The sequence below is a fragment of the Buteo buteo genome, chromosome 4 (genome assembly GCF_964188355.1).
Source record: "Buteo buteo chromosome 4, bButBut1.hap1.1, whole genome shotgun sequence".
In the NCBI taxonomy this organism is placed as follows: Eukaryota; Metazoa; Chordata; class Aves; order Accipitriformes; family Accipitridae; genus Buteo; species Buteo buteo.
Window position 1 is genome coordinate 29,811,676 of NC_134174.1, and position 21,896 is coordinate 29,833,571.

A 21,896-nucleotide genomic window follows, 5' to 3' on the forward strand; every position below is an offset into this window, starting at 1 on the left:
CTGGGAAGGAGGGAGGTGGGAGCGGAGAACCGGGGTGATGCCGGGGTACCGCTGCCGCCGTTGCCTTCCCCAGCAGCTCCAGACCACGTGCCGAGCCTGGAGCTCAGTCGCTGCTAAGGACCCCAGAGGGCTGCGCTGAACCTGGTTTTGGGGGGGGGGGAAAATAGCCAATCAACCCCCCTGGGAATTGCAGAGCTTTTCCCCACCTCTTCTGCCAGCCACCGGGGAAAACAACAGCCTCCTTGATTGTGTTTTATAACAGCGGGCCCCTGCAACGTCAGCTCCTTGCGAGCAAGGTTAACACTTGCCTGGGCAGCCTTGATTTAGCGGGGAGTAATTTACTGTAGCCAGGCTGTTGCAATGGCTGGAGACCAGGGTTTAAAATGTGAGCTGACGAAGAACGGCCCTCGAGCGAGAGAAGCGGGCTTCTCAAGCATGGGTTTCTACCGCACAAGGTGACACCAAGACCATTTAGACGCCCGCCTCGGTGGGTTTTACTGGAGCTCCACGCTGGAGCTGGGCACAAGTACTCCACTAATGAACCGTATTGATTTCATATTCTCCTGTTGTCCACCTAAATGGCAAGCGGCACATCTGATAGATTAAATAACCACACAGTTGCCTGGCTTGACATCTCAATCACTTTACTGTTGGGTCTCTAATGAATTTTACAGCCCAGCAAAATGGAAGAAATTAAGGTCAAAGTCTGGTGGAGGAAATATAAATCCCCAATGATCTCTGAAGTATTCGCAAGAGCTCCTGGAAGCTAGTTGCGCCTCCCACCATTTGCAACTCCATTTCAACCAGGTGACGCGCATCATCTGGGGCACAGCAGGGAGAGGGGGGACGAAAGGAAAGGAGGAGGAGGGAAAAGCCGAACCAGTCCTTGCCTGGAGATAGACACAAACATGTTGAATCCCAGCCTGGAGAAAGGGAACGGCAAAGCCCAACCTTTGTCCAGCAGGAATGAAGATAATTCACCCTGAATCTGGATGCAGCCCGCGGTTGCTCCAAGTGTGAAGCAAACCCAGCCAGAGAACAGGTTTTTGAGTTTGTCAGCAAGGGGTAGCAAGCCCAAAACACATCCCTACCAGGCAGAGGGATCCCCAGAGACAGCAACGGGGATGCTCCTTGTTCAGCCCAAGGAAAACCGTGGTCCAGAAGCCACAGGATGAGCTCTAGGAAGACAACATCCTCGCTCCCCAGGAGCTGGAAACTACATCCAAGTCAGACAACAAGCAGCCGCTTCTCAAGGGTGTTTTAGGGGATGGAGAGCCTTAGCTTTACTCCTGTGACCAGAGATACCAAAAGAGGTTTGGTTATAGGACACAGCAGCCAGCCGTGGGAAGATCAAGCAGAGCCTACAGCCCGAGGCAGAAGTGGCCTCTGGACGGTGCAATGGATCTCAGGAGGTTGATTTACACATCTCGCGGCTCCCAAATGCCCAGTTTAGGTAAATTAGCCTCCCCTTAACACTCCGACAGCAGCTCCTCAGCAGCATGAGGGGCTGCACGAGGTCATCTGTCCACAGGGTGACATCGCCTCTGTCACAGCATCGCTTCAGCTAGTGGCACCCGCTGGGTGCCGATTCGCGTGGGAGCTCTTTGCTCGAGGAAACAGAGTCCTGGCTGCTCTGGGAGAGACTTGGGTGCTAGGGGCATGGGGGAAGCCAGCTTGGAAAACAGATTAAAATCCCAGGGGAAGTGGCTCTGTTGGAGCTTTGCGGGTGGGAAAGCACGATGAGTTGCCCTTGCTCAGAGGTGCGGAGGCTGGGAGAGGACACATAGAGGTGAAGACGGCGATTGCCCTAAAGGGGCTGCCAAGAAGGATGCGTGAAGCCGGCGTGTTCACACGGCAGCAAGCGTCACCTTGGGAAAAACTGTCCCTTCTTCTTCCAGCCACCGCCCAAATCACCAGGCAAAGCCAGCAGCAAGGGAAAACCACCCAGCCCCATCTCCTACTGGGAACACTGGGAAGGGTGAGGGGAAACCTGCTGTGCTGGTTGTGCTTTGCTGGATGCAATTTGGACAGGAGCAGGTCTGCATTTGCTCTGTGTTTTTCTTTCCTATCTCATGGGCTGGATTGGCTTTTTTGAGGAGGGGGGGGCCCTGTGATTTTGCTTTGTTTTTCCCACCTCTGAGCTTTAGCTGTGCATTTATTCTGACAGCTCCATCAGGACAGGGAGTGGCTGCAAAAGCTGCAATAAGTGTCTCTCTCCTCAGCGCTCAGGCTGTCATGATTCCTATTCCACCCCATTTTGGTCTTACGGATTGATATTTAGATTAAAGAGATAAACACAGCCAAGGAGCACTGGGCCCTGACAGAAAGATGAGGACTTCAGATCCGTCAATCACGCTGCTACCTGGTAACTCCCTCCTCCCTTTCCCTTTATTTACAGAGCTGGATTGATAAGAGTATTTAACAGGAACAAGGAGAGCAAGCATATTTTTACTTTTTAAAAAAAACAAGAAGCAGGCAGGAAGAGGTCAAGCCATTCATGTTTAACTTTCCAGGCAATTTGGAATTGTCTGCTTTGATTATTTAACTATTTACTGTTTCACATATTTGCAGTTTTCCTCTCCTCTTGCAGATAAAGGATTCAATTTTCTTTTAAGCAGTGGGGAAATTGGAAGAGTTTTTGTTCTGTTTAAGCATAGCTGGAGTCGGAGCACTCGGGGTGATTGAGAACAACAAGATCAATTAAGATGCTAATGGGGAGGGCGAGCTCCCCAGGGGAGCCAGTGTGGGCCAGGGGAGGGGAGAAGGATTGGAGGGAGGGACAAAGTCCAGGCTTGGCGGACATCAGAAATTAGCCTCCCCTCTGCCACCTCTCTTCCAAGGCCGAGCCTTGCCCTGGCTCTCACCTGGACCAAGTAAAACCCCGTTATTGCCATGCCCAGGCCAAAGCCTTCCCAGCAAGGATGCGCACCCTGTTACTGCTGCCCCAAAGAGAGTTCACACCCAAAGTCCCTCCAGCCTGCGACTGGGAGTTCTCCTCCTGAGCCCATCTTCTGCAACATCCAGCTCTCCCTGGCATTCACGCTCTCCAGCAAGGGCTTTCCGATACATTTTGCATTCACTTCAAGCAAAAAGAAAGGATGGAAGCTGACCTGGGAGTCCTCTTCTCCCAGTGTTTGATCATCCTGTACTCCCCAAACCCGTGCGGGAAGGCAGAGGAGGTACAAACTACTTCTAACATAGGTGCAGTAGGTAACTTACTGCAAAGCAGGAGCAGGACACAAACTCAATCCCCCGAGCAAAATTTAGAGGGTCAGTCAACTGGAAAAGGCTGAGAAACCCTCTGCTATCCTCATGGCAGCGTCACGAAATGCTGTCCTACTGACCACTGATGCCCCGTGAGATGATGGACTCTCTGGTCCCAATGCTGGGAGAGCCCATCAGGTGCCACAGATGGGGCAGAGAATGGTTTATGTCCCACCCGATTCCCTGCAGAAGCTGCAAGCGTGCTCATTCCTGGAAGCCTTTTCATCCATCCATCAATTTGCAGGTTATTTCCCCACCTCACTCCTTGCTCTGACTGGCTATGTTCCTTACTCCCTGCAAGCTTCCCAAAATCGGGAATGATGTAGGCTTTCCCTGAAGGCTGGTCCACACTGTCATCATCACCACGTGAGAGAGAAAACACAGCTCGGGGTGAGCCCCTTGGCACAGCACCTCACCCACCAGCAGCTCAAAGCTACAGCCGGCTCCTCCGCTCAGCCTCTACCGCCTTTTATCCTGGACTATTTCTGTCCCCAGCATTCACTTTTCCTCTAAGAAAAAGGAGAAAGAAAAGCTTTGGAGATCATCAAGAGACAAAAGACAGCAGCAGATGTTAGGGGATAGCAGGTGCACTTGGCCAAAGGGACGGAGGGATGCGGGGTGGGGTGAGACCCGAAGGCTGCACAGGCAACCGGAGGAAACCCCCCAGGTTTGCAAAGCCCCATCCCACCCGCGTCGGCCACGTGTGCTTGGAGTCAGACAAAGCCGGAGGGATGCAACCCTCCCGGGCACCCCAAAGCCACCCCAGGACCGCTGCGAAGCTCCGCACCAGGATGCGGGAGCCCACGGATAACGACATCCCCGTGCCCCCACCAGCGGCAGGCTGATGGCTGATTGAGAAAGTGATTTGCATTTTAAATAGGTGCTTATTGATGCCTGCAACTCTCCTTCCCAGGGTGGGAAAACTACATTATTACTTTCTTGTTGACTGGCATTTACAGCTGGCTGGAAAGAAGGGGAAAGAAAATCAGGCCGGGATCGATTTTCCCATCCCCGATGCGAGGCCAAAGAGAGATCGAAGAAGCAGAAGAAAACTGACAGCTGGGTGGTAAAGGAGAGAAACTTTGCCAACCAAATTAAAGGTTGCCTTAATGAGGAGAGTAATGGAAGGTTAATTAGCGCATTTACTTCATTAGGCTCTTACTAACAAGGTTTCTCCTGAGGAAGCGCAGTGGCAGGGAGGGGGAAGACAAGAATCTAGATGAACGGATGTGTTGGGCACGATGATCAGGGAGGGGACAACCCGTGGAGGGTAGCGGAAAGGGACTATTCAGGAATGTGAACCAGAATATATACATATAAAAAATAATATATATATGCATGCACACACACACACACATATAAGAATACATAGACTAATGCATTAGCAAAAAAGACAGAGGGAATTTCTCTTCCCACCCTCCATAAAATTATAATCTGAAAATTATAATCTGAAACTCAGGGGAAAAAAAAAAAAAAAGGGAAAGCAGCGTTTTTTAAAGCACAAGACTGCCTTACAGGTTCAGGTTATCAAGTCCCGAGGGAACACAGTGCTTATTTTACCTGCCTTGCTGCATACCACAAGCTACAGAAAATCATTCCCACGCTGAAATCAATGCCTGACGGTTGAACTGGGCACCGCAGTTTACAGTCTGAGGTCTGCGGACTGCTGGAGATGCTCAAACTATTCCTGAGGCTCTGCAAAAGATAACTCTGGAAAGCACACCAGCAGGCTTGCCCAAAAATGCCGTGGGGGGCGGGGGGGGACATTTCAAAGCTCTGAAAAGTCTCAGGAACTCCTTCAGACTTCTTGAGGGTGGTTGTCCTGGGGAGAAACCCAGCACCATCACAGAGCAGAGGAATTTCTGGGTAAGGAGGACACCAAGAGCGTGACCTTGCACGGATGGGGGAGGATAAGGTTCCAGGGAGAAGGCAGTCACTAACTCAGCAAGCATTTGGGACAAATCTCTGCACAACCATCCCAGAGAGGCATTAATGTTATTTTTAAAGCGCGGCTGGCCTGAGAGAGGTGCCTGAACGGGGAGCTGGCTTGTCTGACCTGGACTGAGTAAGGAAGAGCAGGCGGGAGAACATCGGGGACCGCAGGGATTAATGCCTCTGCTGGGAGAAACTTGTGTGGAGATAGAACTCCCCGCAAGCCCCTCCGTGCCCCCACCTCTTCATCCCAGCCATTTGCCAGGGAGCGTGGGCTGGGAGGGAGCCAGCTCCTGCTTTGCCGGCCGGCTGATGGAGCCGGCAGCGACCGATCCCAGCCTGCGCAGCCAAGCCAGGCTGGGGCAAATAAAGCGCAGAGGAGGGATCATGGAGCTAGGATTACTTTCCATACTTCCCCGGAGAACCATTTTTCTCCAGTCCCTTCAAGGCAAATCAAATGCATTGTTGTGTTAAAAACAAGTTACTCTTGGTTTGTTGGGGCTTTAATGATTTTGATTATCGGAGCTTTTCAGGAGGACTTTGCTGTGCAGATCTGTAGTGTGTGAGGAGCTTAAGGAGACCTCCCGCCCCTTAATTCTTACCTCCTGCTGGGTTGTCTTAGGCCCTTTCCTCATTCCTCCAGGTCTAGCAAATACATCAGCAATGGAGAGCGAGCCACGTGCCTTCGCCACTGTGCAGATCCCTGGCTTCTGGGAAGCCGGCACCACGCTGACGCCAGCTCACGGCAGCTGCTCTCAAAGCAGCAGCATCCAAAGGCAGTTTTGGAGGGGCACCGTGCTCTCCGCTCCACGATCACGGCGCTCAGACCTTGCAAGGTGTTAGGACCTGGGCATGCCACGGGCGCAAACACGCGCTCGCACCTTCCCTGCTCTTCCCAGCCAAGCATCCTCCACCGCACGCGAGGGGCACGGCTGGTGCCGGAGCCCCAGCGCATCACCGAAAGGACAGGAGGGGATGCTGGCCTGAACCCCCCGGCTCCTCTCCCTGTTGGGGAGAGCTCGCTGGAAGCTGGGCTGGGTCTCGGTGACCCCAGAAGCAAGGCCGTGTTTTCGTAGCTTCTTCCACCCAAAAAAGTTTCCCAAGCTGAAAGCTCCATCTGGTGCCAAAGCCTCTCCCCCTCCCTGGGTCACAGAAGAGCTCGTCACGGGAGCCCCACCACAGCTAATGGGATGCAAGCCCAGGGCACCGCTTTCAAACCCTTCACGCCTGGAAAAGGAAAGAGCAGAGACCTGAGCAACTAGGTCTGATGCCTGACCAGCATCAGTCCTCTTCACAGCCGTCGGGTGTGGGACCCTGAGACTTTTCTTTCTGCTCCTGTCTCAGCTGCCGTGCGACACGAGGACTTGCCAAGCAGCGATACTTCTCCCTGCTGCCGGCAACGAGGCGGCTTGGAGCAGGACGGAGAGGAGCAACAGCATGGGGACACATACCTGAGGGCTTCTGCTGTCTCTGGACTCAAGCAGGACTAATGGACTGGCCCCACCAGGTCCTCCCTACTCCTGGACCTCAACCCCTGCCCAGCGCTCCATCCCAAAGCAGAGGGCATTTCTTCTGGGTCTCCCCCCTCACTCCCTGCTCCCACACAATTGTTCTTCTCCTTGCGGAGGGGATTTGCCTTGGGAACATCACCATTTGTGCCAGACCTTGCTTCCCGCAAGGCTTGTGCTGATACTGTTAGATAGTGGCGTGGATGTCGGACCATGCCCTTTTATCTGTCCCTCCTTCGTCTGCCTATTGATTTGATCCTCTCTGCAATGGATTTATCCTCCGTCTGGTCTGAGATATGTGGACAGGTCTCTAGTCTAACAACTCATCCTCTCCTCCAGCTACTGGGCTTCTCAGCTGCGAGAGACATGGCTCGAGATACCCTCCTCTCTCCTGCTCCTCTTACTCCAGGAGAAAACCAGTAGCTGGGACTCGCTTTAGAAGATGTTCGCTAAACCCATCGCAGACACTGATCGTGGCTGTAGCAGAAGAACGGCCTTTCATCCACCCGAGCGCTGTCCTTCCCCAGGGCTTCCTATCGCACACAGCCCCGTGCCGGAGCTGGCCCCCTTGCTCACCTCACCTCTCCAGGGCACAGTCTTCCAGCCCGCTCCCCACTATTAGGAAAGCCAGCACCCACCGAAAGCCACTGACTGCCCAGGCAGCACTTGGCTGGGGGGGTCGCAGACCCCAGTTAATTCAGGGCTCAGTGTATGTTCTCGCTGCCTCTCATTCCTGGAAGGCATGAAGTTATACTGGCTGCCTGCTTGCTCAAGAAGTGTGAAATTCTTTCTCTGACCTTTTCTGTTATGTTATTAAAAGGCTTCATGGCCAGTTGTTTCAGAAAAAAAATAATATTTCAATATCTGTTGGTAGCTGGGGCAGAACATGCCCATAGCTGAGCTCTGGTCACCTCCCTGCTTTACACCAGCCTTGCAGAAGGAGCGTGCCGCTGCGCAGGACCTCTGAGCCTCTCCAGCCCAGCCTTCCCCTGCACAGCAGGGCCTGGGGCAGGGGAAAAGAGAAGTTTGCATGAGGAGAGGCCATTAACAACTGCAGAGCCCCAGACTGCCTCCTCCTCCCTCTGCTTGGCCGTTGGGTTACAATGCACGTGTAACTCCAAACCGCAGTAATTTATGTTACAGGGCAACCTGGAAGCTTTGACTGGAGTAAGGAGCCCTTCACTCTGGTCTCTGCAAAAGCAAACACAGACCAATCTCTGGCCTAAGGGACTTATCCCACGGGTAAAGAGCATGGAGGCAGGAGAGAAGGCTGCCTTTGGGCATATTGCAGGCTCCCTGCACAGTGCAGGAGCCATTCCTGTGAAGCCTGGACTCTCCAGATGTCCTCGTGCAAGCAAACGACTACCTGAATCTATATGATAAATGCCTTTCATGGACAGAATTAGACAGACGGATGGATGGACAGATAGAGGGACAGAGGGAATGCAAAATAGAGAACAAAGGGCAGACAAAAAAGTCTTAGAGGGTGGACAAGGCTGCGCCGTGCCAGGGAAGTAACCGAGATATGCCCGGGAAGCCGTAGGGGCACGTATCCGAGTCCACGCTTCTCTGGGCAAAGGGAAAGAGGCAGAGAGCGGAAAGCAGGCAGCAGCTCTGGGTCCCTGCTGGCTGCCTGCACTTCGGGTTGTTTTACAGTTGATTTATACGTGTAACAGGCAATGTTTCTCTCCTGTCACTGACATTAGGAGCTGAAATGCTGCAGAGACGAATGGCCATTTGTCACCGCAAATGAAGTCTGCTTGCTCTCTTTTTTGCCTTGCCATTTTCAGCCGGCCAAGCAGAGGGCACTGGGGAAAGGGTGGCAGCGAGGAGCCCGCTTGCTCGGCAGGGCGGGCTCGCTGCTCTTCCCGGGTCACGAAGGAAACCCCTTCCCCTCGCCTACACCCACCCAACCACCCACAGCCAAGGGGGGCTAGCAGGGAAGTGCTTGCCGGAAGATGGGCAACCAGCCCAGGGTCTTCTGGGCTGCTGGGAGGGACTTGTCCTCCTTCCCCAGGACGTGGGGCCGGGCAGAAGAGCAGTGATCTCCTATTGCCTTGGCCCCTGCAGTTTTAGCTACGCTCGGCCATCTCCGGCAACGGCTGGTGGGAAGGCTCCTGCCATCCTTCGGCGACTGCTCGCCCGGCCCATGCACTGCCCTGTTCATCCCAACCTCATAAACCTCCAGATTTGTCCTTAGCATCCTGGAAACCCATCACCCCTCAAAGCGCATGGCACAAAACCTGCACTTGCTTGTACAAAGGGGCATTTTGCAGCACTGAGCAAGGGGGGGAGCCCACAAAAGTCTCCTTTCATGAGGACATCATTCAGCAGCCACCAAAGAACTGGGCACTCCATGTGGCTGGCCAGGCTTTCTTCAAAAACCCATCCCTTACCCCTCTGGGGGAATACCCATAAAGAGCTCCCAGGCAAGCGGAAAAGAAGGAAAAAAAGAAAAGGAGGAATTTCTTAGCAAGGAAAGCAGAGTCGTTGTCTGCGGCACGTGGGACAGTTGGAGAGGCACGGCGCAGACGGGCAGTGCCATGGAAGCGAGCAGAGGGCTGCATCTCGAAGGTGAGCAGCGACAGCAGGAGGAGCTGGTACTTTACGAGGGTTGTTAAAAGTTTGGGATCAGCTGGGGGGGCAATCTGGATTTCAGCACTAATTGCATCCATTCTGATTTATCATAGAAGATTCAACTCCTGGCATTTTGCGTTCCCTCCGAAACGCTGGCATAGCTGGAAGTTGGGGAAAGAGGAGCTGCAGTAACAATCTCATTGTTCAGTGTCTGACGGCCTGACTAGCTAAACATCTGCTTGAAATATTAATAACTGTCAGATGGGAACAGCTCGGGGGCTCTATACAGTTTCACACCATCTGTTTGTAGAGTAAACACACTTACGCACAGGCACATACACCCAACCCTTTTGTCAGGGCTTTTATTCTCTAGATCGGCACGCCTGTGCGGATGGGAGACCAGGGGCTGCGTCCCAGGGGAGCGAGGGCAAGGAGGGGGCCGGGAGGGCAGCCGGAGAGGGAGCCAAGCAAATTCATCTACCACTCATGATAGCAGCAGTAAGGCACTCAAAGCCTAGCAGGGGTGTTGATGCTCCCCGCTTTGATATTTCCCATCCCGGCGGAGCTTTGCTTTCCATTTTGTTAATTTTTCAGTGCAGGGTTTTGTTCTGGTTCTTGCTGTGCCCCACACTGGCACTGACACCAACTGACATCGCCCTCGTGCCCTGGGAAATGTATCTTCTCGCCAGGGATTTTGGGTGCTCCCACCAACCCACGCGGAAGGAATGAGCCCTAGGGAAATACTCTGCTATCATCACCACCTCTGTCTGCTGCACCACCGTTCTGCTGCCAGCCATTTAATACCACACTCTGCTAAATACAGTTATTTCCCTCTTTTTCCACCCTTCACCCTTTTATTAGCTCAAAGGACCTCGATTTGGTTGAGGAAGATGATGCTTCCAAACAGGGCAGTGAGAAAACCCACACTGAAAGATAAATGTTGGGCGTTTACTCTCACCGATGAAGTGACCAAGTTCAGTAGTACCAGAGCATCTTTTCCCGTAAGAAGTAAGGTAAGCAAGAGGCAGTGAATATGTAAAGGGACACAAGCCATGTACACAACTGAAATACTCAGTGGATCCCATGCAGCGAGGAGGAGGGAGAAGCAAGACCATGACCACTGGGATCAGTATCTGCAGGAGAAGCTGCTGTCTGCAGATGAGACCTTTTAGCACAGGAGTTCCACATGTGGTGGAAACCACACGCACATCTCCCAGAGACCAGGAAAGGCCGAGGCATCTGCTCCAAAAGCCCACGGGAGGGCTACAGTCCACCCCACCGCCAGCATCTCCCACTACTCTCTTACTGGGTTTCCCAGCCCATCCCTTGGTGGCGGGCACCACGGAGCCACGTGTGTGCCAAGGGCTTGGCAAAGAGAGCCAGGATGCTCCTACTCACGTGGACCTGGAGGATGGTGGTGCCCACGGTGGTGTTCTCGAAGAGGCTGATGTTGTACAGGGCCTTGCTGAAAATGGGGCGGTTGTCATTCTCGTTGATGAGGTTAATCTTCACGCGTGCGAAGCCGACGTGGTCCGGGACGCTCTCATTTGCAAAGAGCTGGGCAGAGAGAGGAAGCGAAGGGGTGGGTTGGAGACACTGTTGGCGAAGCTTAGGAGAGTTATCTATTCTTCCTTAATGGAGAAAATAATGCTTTCCTGAGCTCCCTCGCCAGATGAGCCAGCTCAGTGCTAACCACCAAAGCATGGATGCTCAAAAAAAAATAGAAAAGAGCCCCTTCTGTCTCTCCCAGGAGCTGCTCAGCTCTGGATGGCCTCAGCCCTTGGGCAAGCCAAACATCCTTCACCACCTGCCCTAAACAGACCCAGCCTCTGCCTGGCAAACTGGAGAACCAGGATCTGCCACCCCACTGCAGCCTGGAGCAAGGGTAGGAAGGCTTCTGCTCATCTTTCTCCACCGATGCATGAAAGCCCCTCTGCCAGGACTAACACCGCTGGTGTGGTATGAGCCTGCTTTGCCTTCCTTGAGAATTTACAGCTCAGGCAGAGAGCGGGGCAAAGCTGGAGCAGGAGGCTGGGGAGAGCTTTGGTGCCTGATAGGTGCACTTAAAACAAAGTTTTAGCTCTATAAAGCTTTTACAGCCCTGTGACATAGCAAGGGGGAAAGCACTCTGCTTAAGCTCTTGCAGCTGAGCCTTTGGATGTTGGAAAGAGAGAGAAGGCACAGAGCAACTCTCTTCCCCACCTCCTCCTTTTCCTTTATTATTATTTCCCTTTTTTGGCCATTTTATAACGCTCCGGAGTTTCATAGTGTGGATTAGAGAGAGGAAGAGAGAAGCCTGGTTAATCGCCACTCTTAAAAATATGGACGTCTCACAGAGCACAGGGGCGCAGCCTTACCGAAAATTCGTAGCGAGGAATGGTCTCAAAGTCCAGCGGCACTGCCACGCGGACGCGGATGTCCGCCTTCCCCTGGATGGAGGTTGGCGAGATGATGAAGTGGTTGGAGTTGTTGCCTACCAGGTAAACCTCGAAAATGCTGTTGGGTCCCTGGGAAAGGAGAGAGGAAGGTTGACAGCAACAAAGGAGGGAGGACCTGGCACAGCCGTGGGGTAAGGCTGTGGGCATCCAGGGCCAGCCTGGGGGTGAGCGTCGGACAAAAGCACCGACCCGACTGCAAAGCCTGTGCATCAGGTGCAAACCTGCTAATGCCAGCAGCTTGGGCACAGCCCTTTGCCTTCAGACATGTAAAAATGCAATTACCAGAGACACAGGGGAGTGTTTCTCTGCTTGGGTTTGGTTAACCGAGGCATAGGGTTCGGCACCAACCTTAAGCACTCTTTGTTGCATTTTATTACACTTACTGAGTTACAATGCATGTGATTTCTATAAATCTCCTTTTCATGTGCACTCATTTTATACAAATTCCATGGGCACATGAAAGGAATGCATTCCTGGGACGAACCTGCACAGCACACAGCTGGAGGGAAAATCCTTTTACTGTTTCAAGATCCACATACCGCACAGGGTATCACACACTGGGATTTCATTGCCTCGTGCTGGGGAGCACAGCGTGAGTGCCTCTCCTGTGCAGAGGGCTCTTTGCAGTAAGACACCTCAAACTGGGAACTGGAAAACTCATCGTCTCCCAAGACCTGGTCAGCAAAGCAGCAAGACCACCGACATACCGACAGCAGCATTTTAGGACCCTCACTCTGGGCCCGGCACCCTTTCCCAAAGCACAACCCAGCAGAGCACGTGAAAAACAAGTTCAGAAGCTGCCAGAGCTGAATTTCCAATTTTCCCCGAATGACCTCCCTCCTATCAGAAAAAGGGACCAATTAAATGCACGAAGGGGCACTAATAGCAAAAGCCGGCTAAGCGTGACCGCTGAGAGCCAGCGACACGAGCAGAATCCCCCTTGCCCTCCTCCTCGCACCCCCCAGCAGCCCGTGGAGCGGGGGGCAAGCGGAGCATCCCTGGTAGAGCCACGCGGCAGGAGCAAGCCCCGAGGGCACCCACGGAGCCACACGAGCCAGCCCCGAGGGCACCCACCGCCTCAGGAGCCCAGCAATGGGTGATGGAGGGCAAGCATCCCTACAGAGGGAACAAAATCTCGGGGCAGACTTAGCTCCTTCCAAAAACTCTTTTGCTGGCAAACTGGGAAGTGGCAATCCCGGCATGAGTGAGGGATGCTCCCTAACACCGGTACGCAGCCTGGGAGGCAGGGAGGGAGCAGAGGGTATGGAGAATGGCAGGGGGAAGCATCACTCCCCAAGTCGTTATTTCTCACCCTGTCCTTACAATGCCAATTTATAACAGATGATCATTTTCCACCAGCGACAAAAAGCCATTTCATTGAGGAATTTCTGCCCAGCTCTGCTGCCAAGACCTCGGTGTCTCTCCCAGGGCCCAGGGCCCTCCCTGCAGTACACGAAAGCACCTTTCGTGGCAGCGAGATGTGAAGGATTTTCTTGGAAGCCAAAGAGGAGAGAGTTTGTTGGAGGCATGAGATAAAAGTTGAAACATCAAAAGAAACCCAAGTATTTGTGGGAAGAGAACCGGGTGGATTAATTCCCCTCCAGCTGGTGAAGGAGATCAGCCTCCAGATACCCACCATCCCTAATTAGCAGCCCCTCGAGTGCCTCAGTCTCCCCACGTGAGGTCTGGAGAAGGGGAATACATCTGCTTCTTGGGAGGGCTGCTGCGAGTTGCCATTCATATATTTATTCGGCTATTTATTTTTTTGTTTCTGCCCCCATGCTGCTTTCCTTGCTCCTGGTTCCCAGAGCTTGCGAACCCCCTGCGGATGGCTGAAAGCAAATCTGAATATTCAAATCGTTATCAGCTGCCCAGCAGAAGGGGCTGGCTCAGCCCGGCTCACAGCTAGTAGCCCCCTCTCCGGAGGAAGCCACGGGGAGCTGCTTACATTTTCCTCACCCCTTCCTACCTTCTCCTGCCACCCACAGCAAACAACAGATCTGAAACGTGTTCGTGAAGAAGAAAAACAAGCACTGTCTCCCCAGGCTCGCTAAAGTCCCGGTGCGCAGTGGTGGGCTCACGGCCGAGCATCATCTCTTTGCAGTGCTGAGGATGAGCACGGGATATGTATGGGTGTGCTATCAGTGCACAACCTGTTTTACCTGCTCGTTTTCCTGCTCCAACCCCTTACCCACCAGCTCCCATACTGCTCGAGTTTTTTCCCCATTGCTGAAAACAAATTGGCTCCTCTGCCTTCCTTTAGAGGCATAAATGAACGAGCAGCCTGCCAAAGCTTAGCAACCCTACAATAATAAACCCGTCTGCATGCACCCTCCATCCGAAACAAATTGAGCCATAAAGAAATGGGCTTCGGAGGAAAGTTCGCTATTGCACAAAGCCGGGACACGGCCGCACGTTTCCCAGCTCATCGCATCCCGTGCCAGCGCGTGGGGCCAGCGCTCGCCGCGGCTCGACTCTGCTGCCCACTGCCTCCTTCCCAGCAATCAAACCTCTTCCCAGCCGTAGCCGACGCCGCAACTGATGGAAATTTCACGTCAATTCAGCTAAAAGACAATCGTAGCTGCAGTTGGGCGTAATTATTACTTTGTTCTTCGTGTGTGTATTTCTCGGAGCGTGTAATAGGAGCCGCATCGTGTCCCTGCTGCCACAATGCCGGCATCAACCTCATGCCGATACCCGACTTCCAAAAAAGCGACCGCTGACTGATCTACCCCAAATGCTTCATATTTGAACAATTTGTGATGGGCCTGTTTGCCAGCCCCACGTGCCCAATATCTGTCTTAAATTCCAGGGGGCTGGAGCAGAGGGGTGACCGTCCCTGGGCGCAGCTAGCACAGCACGGACTGGCAGGCAGAGGCAGAAGCTCAGGTGTGAGGCTGTGAGATGTTAGGAGGTGGGTCCGTGTGTCCCTCCAGAAGTCCCAGGCACCACGTGGGACCTGCTCATGCACCTGCTACGAATCGTAGCCAAAAGCCTGCTCTCCCAACCCGCAGGACGCGCTCACAGGGCATGGCTCGCCACGAATCAGGGAATCCCTTCTTACATCAGGAGCCCAGAAGCAGCCGCATCAGCTGCTGCAGCTTTGACTGAGGATGCATCACAAGCTTTATCCCTGCTTTTTCACCCAGCGTCGCCCACTGGCTTCATCCATCACTCCTGCTCCCACCCAGCCCCTTCCCCATGGGAGCGCCCATGGAAACGCTTCAGAAATTATTCAACCTTCTACCAGCCAAAGCAAGTACTTAGCATCGCTTACCAATGGCTACACTAAAACTCAAAGTAAAAAAAAACAACCCCAAACCCCTAGACAAGCAAACAACCCTTCCTCAACCATACCACTCCCTGAAGTCACCGAAGTGCCCAGGTAGATTGATGGCCTGCAATCATTTTCAGCACAAAGCGAGCTAGATTTAGGAAAAGCAGCCTGGGATCCTCAGTTTTCTTCTCTTCATGCTGACTCAGTACAGGGCTGCCTTTGGTTCCCTCTACCCTAGCTCAGCTGCAGCTTGCTTTTCCAAAATGGAGAGCCCTGCCTTTCCAAAGCACAAAATTCAGTGTAACTCCAGCTTTCCTCCCAGCCACTTTCTAGGCTCGGGCTATTACCTACAAAAAGCTGAGGAGTGTTTAATATCCCTCATTCTGGCAAGTTTGCAAAGAAAGGAAAGTGCTGAGAGTTCAGGAGTGGTGGAGGAGGACAGGAAAAAAAAAGAGAGTTTGTTTTTTTTAAAAAGCAATTAGTACCTCTTTGTACGGCTTGGATACCTTATGCCTGGTTCTAGCTAGTCAGAGACAAATAATGCTTAATCCTTCCTTTGAAAACACAAGCCATAAAGAGGTTTATTCTCTCCACCCACTTCAAGGCATTTAACTCGAGTGCTCTGAATAGCCTCTCCGGAGTTGCCTGCCTCTCTCCTGCCGCCCAGCCAGCCAGCTCAGGCTCCCAGCACCCATCGCTTGCCCAGCACCCGTTGCCGACCCAGCACCCAAGCACGACAACATCAATAACCCTTTTTTTGAGGGCTCGCTGGGCACGGGCACTTGCCCCCTGCATCCCTAAGGACCTTACTGTGGTCACAGGTGATGCAGGATGCCTGGAGCAAAATGCTCCCCAGCATTTCTGATCCTCCTTCCCCACACTGGCATCCCTTTTCTCACATCTTTTTGTCTGTCCTAAGTGTCAGCCCTTGCCCGCTCTCCCCCTCCCGGAGGAGTTTTCTCCTTCCCTGCTCTCCCCAGGTTATCTGCTGAATTCCACACACGCTTGCACAGACGGGATCAATCCGAGGCTGCCTCGCCTTCAGCTTATCTCTGCTCCAAATGATTGATTTTCCCTCTTTAAGGGTAATTTGCTGGTGAATTCCATGTATTGCAAAAACCCCTGTGAAATCTAATTCAGCCCGACTGGCAGCTGGCACTTTTGGGAGAGAATACTCGAGCGCCGTCAATTCCCCTTACAGTTCCTTGCTGTGTAGATCATATTTATAGTGCACGTGTCTGTCATATGCATATATATGCTACGGATGATTCATATATCGCACCTGCACACGCATGGGCACATACGAAATCCCTACGCGAGTCTCTGATGTAGCTTTATGCAACAAATACCGTGTATTCCCATGGCCTGGATTTTCTTTTTTTAAAGTCCCCATTTATCTTCCTCAATATGCTTATTTTGGAGAATTGCTTCAAAATTATTTTAAAATGTCAGACCATCATACTTGTGCTTTATACAGCTTCTGCCCTTTTCTTCCTCTTCAGTCAACCGCGTCAAGGAAAATCAAGTGAAAGCCACGGTAGAAGAGCTGGTTTCTCTGGCGTGCCCTGGGAAAGTACGCTGCCACTTCTTTTAATATACCTTTGTGGATCTTGCAGTGATAGGAAGCTCAAATGGGGGATGCCCTGAAGGATGCCCTGCTCCTTTTCCTGCATGGCCAAACCCTTGCCTTCTCCCCAAAATACCGCGTCAAGCCACCACGCTGTGAAATACCAGCATATCCAGAAAGGATATCCATGTCCCCCACCTCAGCCAGCCTTGGAGCTGATGAGCCTGCGCTAACCAGCCCTCCAAATTAACGCAAACTTGTTCCACAGCTCGGGGCTTTTGCTCTCAACCTGGAAACCAACCTTGCTGCAAAAGTAGGTAATTCAAGGCTTTAATATTCCATCTCATACACAGGATTTATTCGTCCCTGCTGATCTAGCGCAACGTGAATGAGAAGAGAATCCAAACCCAGCCTGGGAGTGTATATACATACTGGTCTTCTGTGGTGTCCAGTTGAGTGTAGGCTCAGTCTAAATATGGGGAAATTTTCACAGATTTTCATAAACAGCTCTCAAACGGTTTTGGAAAGGTATTCAATTGGTTTGCTGTCTATCTGGCAGAGAGAGAAACTCAGCTGCACAGTGGTTAATGCTTTTTTCTTGCTTCATAGAAGGCCGGGTCCAAAACCCTGTGCAAACCCTGTGTATCGAGTTCTCCTGCGTTCAAGTGTTTTCGATAGAGAATGCAAAAAGACGAGTCGTAGAGAATGCAAAAAGAAAAGCCAGCCTGCCCGGTTGAACACCTCTTGGCTGCACCCTGAATCCACATCTGGGGTCATCTCAGCTCAATCTGGGTGCATCCTCCTGAGATGCTCCCCACGCCTCCTCGCACCCCCAGCCACCTCCTCTTGGAGCAAGACCGTGACCAAGTTTGAGGGACGGCAGCTGGGAGTTTGCAAGGGATAGACTCAGAGGAACTGGTTTCTCCTTGGAGGCAACCAAGCTTAGGTACCTTGTCGGAGATGTTAATGCCAGCCGAGCTCCAGAAAGGCACTTAAACACAGAGGTAAATTCAAGCGCATGCTTTCAAGCGTGGTCTTGTGTGCAATGTAAATACATTTTTAAGTGCTTTGCTGAATCGTTTAATCTAACTCCTTCAAAAAGCAATCATTTAAGTTTGTGCAAAACACACCAGAAGAAAGAAAGACCAAAACCCCACCATTTAAAAAGGCCACGTGGGCCTGGTTACAAAACACCTTCTGGTTTAATGGCCTTGGCAGCCTACGCAGTGTGTTTTAAGGCCAGACCCACGTGAAACCCCTTTCCCCAGCTCTACAAAGACACAACCGGGGTGCGATGGCAGGCAGGTTCCCCAAGGCCGCCCAACTCCACAGGACTCCTGCGTGGGGCAAGGTTCAGGCATGGGCTGCTCCATCCAAGTAGGACCTCAACAAGCATGAGGGCTGAAGGAACAGCTTCAAAATTTGCTGGAGGGGCCAGAACAAGGCTGGATGGCTTGGATCCAGAAAGAAACCGACCTGCCAAGGGGCTTTCCCAGGACTTAACGACATAGGTTGGGAGGCAGGAGACAAAACTCAAGTAAAATGATCTTCCTGAAGACTCTAGCTTTGATTTCATATGTCTCTATCCATCTGCTCTCATTTATTTATTTAGCTGCTCTCCCCGGAGACATGTATAATTCTCTTCTTGTTTTCCTTTGCCCCTTACACAAATGAATCGTGTCATCTCCAGCATGAAGGCCGTGCTGGCAAAACAGCTTTTGTCAGCCACGTCCTCAGTCGCATCCCTGCCTGAAGACCTCGGTCCTCGTCATCCCATCCCTCCACCCCTGCACCCACAGAGAGCTGAGAGAGCCTAGTGCCATCTCAACCTCAACTCCAGATGGTTTGTAGAAGCCTTGCAACTCTCATGAGGTACTTGAGCATCGAAAATATCACCGTCAGGCAACTATCTTCCCTTTCTGTAAGTTTTTTACTGAAAGTTTGGGGGTCTTGGGACTTCTATAAATACACTGCCCGGGAAGCAGTGCTAGAACAAGCCTGGCTGCAGATGCAGTCCCACTTCTATCTCATATACATCTTTTTCACAACCTGGATATCCTCTCACCATTTTTTTCCCCCGAAGTGCTACCTTCATGGTTAATCCATTTGCAAGCATCCACAAGGGGAAACAAGAAAGATCCACCGCAGGATAATGTAGAAAAAAACCCCCAATTGCTTATAACTTTCCTCCCTCCAGATATTCCAAGACATCAGCTCTCTTGTGCTTCTTATCAGTGAAAATAATGCTACGGTCAAAGCAATCCAGGCTAATATGACAGTCTCCAAAGACACGTACAGTAAAACTCCTTCAGACTCCCTTAGTGCAAGAGGTCCCCTCAGCAGTTTTAAAAACCTCAGCCAATTCTTTTGGGGAAATCTCAGGAAGTTAAAGAAATACATCAAAAGAATGAGTCTATTTTTTGCTGGTGCGATCGGGAAGGCAAGGCTATTTTTTATTCTCCCATTTTAAAATTAGCAAGGCTGAAAAGTGAATTCTTGAATGGGAGTCACTCCAGTAAAATGAGCTTTTAACCAGAAATAATGACAGATCCTTCATCCTTCTGGCACAAACAGGAGTGTTACAATGCCCTTCAAGAACGGATCTGCTGACATCTCTCAGAAAGCACGACAGCGGCTCTATTCAGAAACTATCCTAAGCATCTGTCATATCCATATCTTCTTTATTAGCAATTGACATTTTCAAGAAAAAACAGTCTCTTTATCTGCTTAATAGCTCATCTGCACCTCTTCAGGCTGAACTCATAACTCTTGGATGGTGACATCATGTCACAAGTAGATTATTAGTTCTGTGTCATAATCACTTCACATGAAAAAAATGGGGTTTCTGCGTGGCTTTACAAGACATGGTGAACTCCACCCAGGGCTGGGGAAAAGCAAATCCATCATTTCATCCAGAAAAGGCATCTTAGAAGATGACCCACTGGATTTTGGTGGGGAGGGGGAGATATTCCTTTTTGTATTCCTTGGTGCTATCACATTGTTTACCTGAAGCATCAGGAAAACATCCTGATATTACCATCTATTCTGACAACCCCTCTCCCCTTGTCTCTCACTTGGCCTGAAGAGGAATAGGGATGGTAGCAGCCTGTAGCCAGAGCCTTTCCGAGGGATTTTGGAAAGTTCACCATGAGGTGTCAGCACTTGTTTGAAGCAGACACCACACAGCGTGGCGGGATTGGAGGGTACCGGCACACAGAAGCAGCCAGACGTGAACCCCACAAGTCAAATAATCAGAGTAATTGAAGGCTGCAAGCCCAAGGCTGGAAAACATGCTGCAATCCCTACGTGGCACGGACCGGCGCGTAACAAATACAAGCTCCATTAACACAAGGGAGGAACAAGCCTCCAGTGCTCCCGGCTCGTCTGCAGTGATGAACTGGTATCCCAGTCCCCACCATGCTTCCTCCAGCCCCTCGCTAGCGGGTATCTCTTACCTCCTCCCTGACAGCAGCGGGATCCATTCCCACCAGGGCAGAAAGCCCAGAGGTCCTTTCTTTCCCCTCCCTGGCAGGTCCCCTGGCAGCCCAGCAGAAAACCTCCTCCCTTTCTAAAACAGACCGGCAAAGGACTGCCCAACAAGAGCCCTCAGAAGCGGGCGAGAATCAGCATCCCACGCAATCCTATTTTCTGGCTCTCAGTGGCCGTGCCGTCCTGGCTGCATTAAAGCACATGCTGTGCCTGCGCTCTGGGGAGGGCGCCTGCGTTCGGGGTACCGAGCAAGCAGAGCAACGGCAGCAGTAAGAGCTGAAAAAGTGGGTGTCAGGACATAACCATGCACGTCATCACAGGCTCATCAGTGACTTAGCCTTCCCTGCACCCCCAAAACCCCACCAGTGCTACCCTACAAAGGATGGACAGAAGCGCCCGTGGCAGGGGATACCTCACCTCGTCTTTGTCCTGCACCTGGATGAAGAGGGGAAGGGCAAAGCCCACCTGGGCCAGTTCTGGGATGGCCACGCTGTACTCCGAGCTGTTGAATTCGGGCGCGTTGTCATTGATGTCAATGACTAGGATGTTGAAGGTGGTGGTGACGGTGGCATTAGAGGGTGTGCGGTCATCGTTCAGCTCTGTCCCCTGCAAGGAGACAAAACAACAGGGCAGCCTTTATTTTTCAAAGAATAAACGTAGAAGTATTTTTCAAAAAATTTATATAAAAGAAGGTGTGTGCGCCGTGATTAGAGACTCTTGCAGCTTTTACTTCCTCCACTTTGCCAAGGAAGGATGCTCAGTCGGTTCTGCCATTGCCCCTTAACCTTGAGCACATTTCCACACCACTGACCCATTAACACAGACAAATATTGACCCAGCTCTTCCATCACCCATGCTTCAGACCCACAGCACCGTTGCAAACCTTCCCAGGGGATTAACATTTCCCTTAGGATGGCTGTGGCCAAGTTCTCATTTGCCCCTGTCATGCAACAGGTTGTCCGGACTCAGAGTCACATTAGGGGATGAGTAGGTGATTTCCCTGCCACAAGCATTTAAACCAAAAAATTGCCTTGTGAGATGTGGGAGACAGACCTCAAAATAAGGGAGACCATGAGGGAGTAAGGAGCACTCCTGTTTTCTCTTCTGCCATCTCCTGAAGTGGAACCAGGAGCAGGCAGCTAACCACCACAGTACTACCGAAGGGACAGAAAACTAGGGCAACAGAGGAAAACAAGATTTAGACCTTAAAATAGGTTTGGCAACATGTGTCTAAATACAGAGCTGAGTCATGACTCCGTATCACACCTCTGTCTCAAGAAGGACTTTAATTTTGCTTTCCCAAAATGAAAGAGCGCAGATTTTATTGCCAGAGAAGCAAGACTTGTGAAACAGCCTTTTCAAGCAGCGTCCCTCCTCTTGTCCTTTGGATAATCTTGCTTTGCTGTGGGCACAGAAAAGCAACATTAACACGACCCACACGGCTCATTGCTATTCACCGCTTCTGCACACAACAGCAGAACAGGCTGATCCGAACAAGGAGCAATCCAGCTGTATTTTCACTGCGTGCTCCAGGATGAGAGCAGCAGAGAACATTTTGGGTCCTGGGGATGCAGGACGCCGAGAGTTGGCATTTGCGGGAGGATGCAAAGTTTGTGGGGAGAGGAAATAAAAATCTATCAGATCAACAGAATATAGTTGGAACTCCATTATCATGCAGGCAGGAAAACAGGCAAGTTTTCAGATTCACAAACCTTTCCAAGATTAAACAGATATTTTTGTCCCTATTAAAAATCCTCCCTCTCTTGATTTCTACTGAATTGAAACTGTAAAATCCCAAACCAAGAGATTCCAGGGACGGATGCGGATCTCTTCCCCATGCATAA

The 21,896-nt window shown here is 51.6% G+C and overlaps 1 protein-coding gene across 1 annotated transcript in view; it reads right to left on the reverse strand.

The window, feature by feature from the left end:
- The window catches only part of CDH23 (cadherin related 23), a 212,050-nt gene that overhangs the window by 71,240 nt on the left and 118,914 nt on the right, over positions 1 to 21,896 (reverse strand). Inside the window, 3 exon segments of the mRNA XM_075025382.1 lie at positions 10,680 to 10,838; positions 11,639 to 11,788; positions 20,470 to 20,658. Of these exon segments, the coding sequence (XP_074881483.1) occupies positions 10,680 to 10,838; positions 11,639 to 11,788; positions 20,470 to 20,658 (498 nt within the window).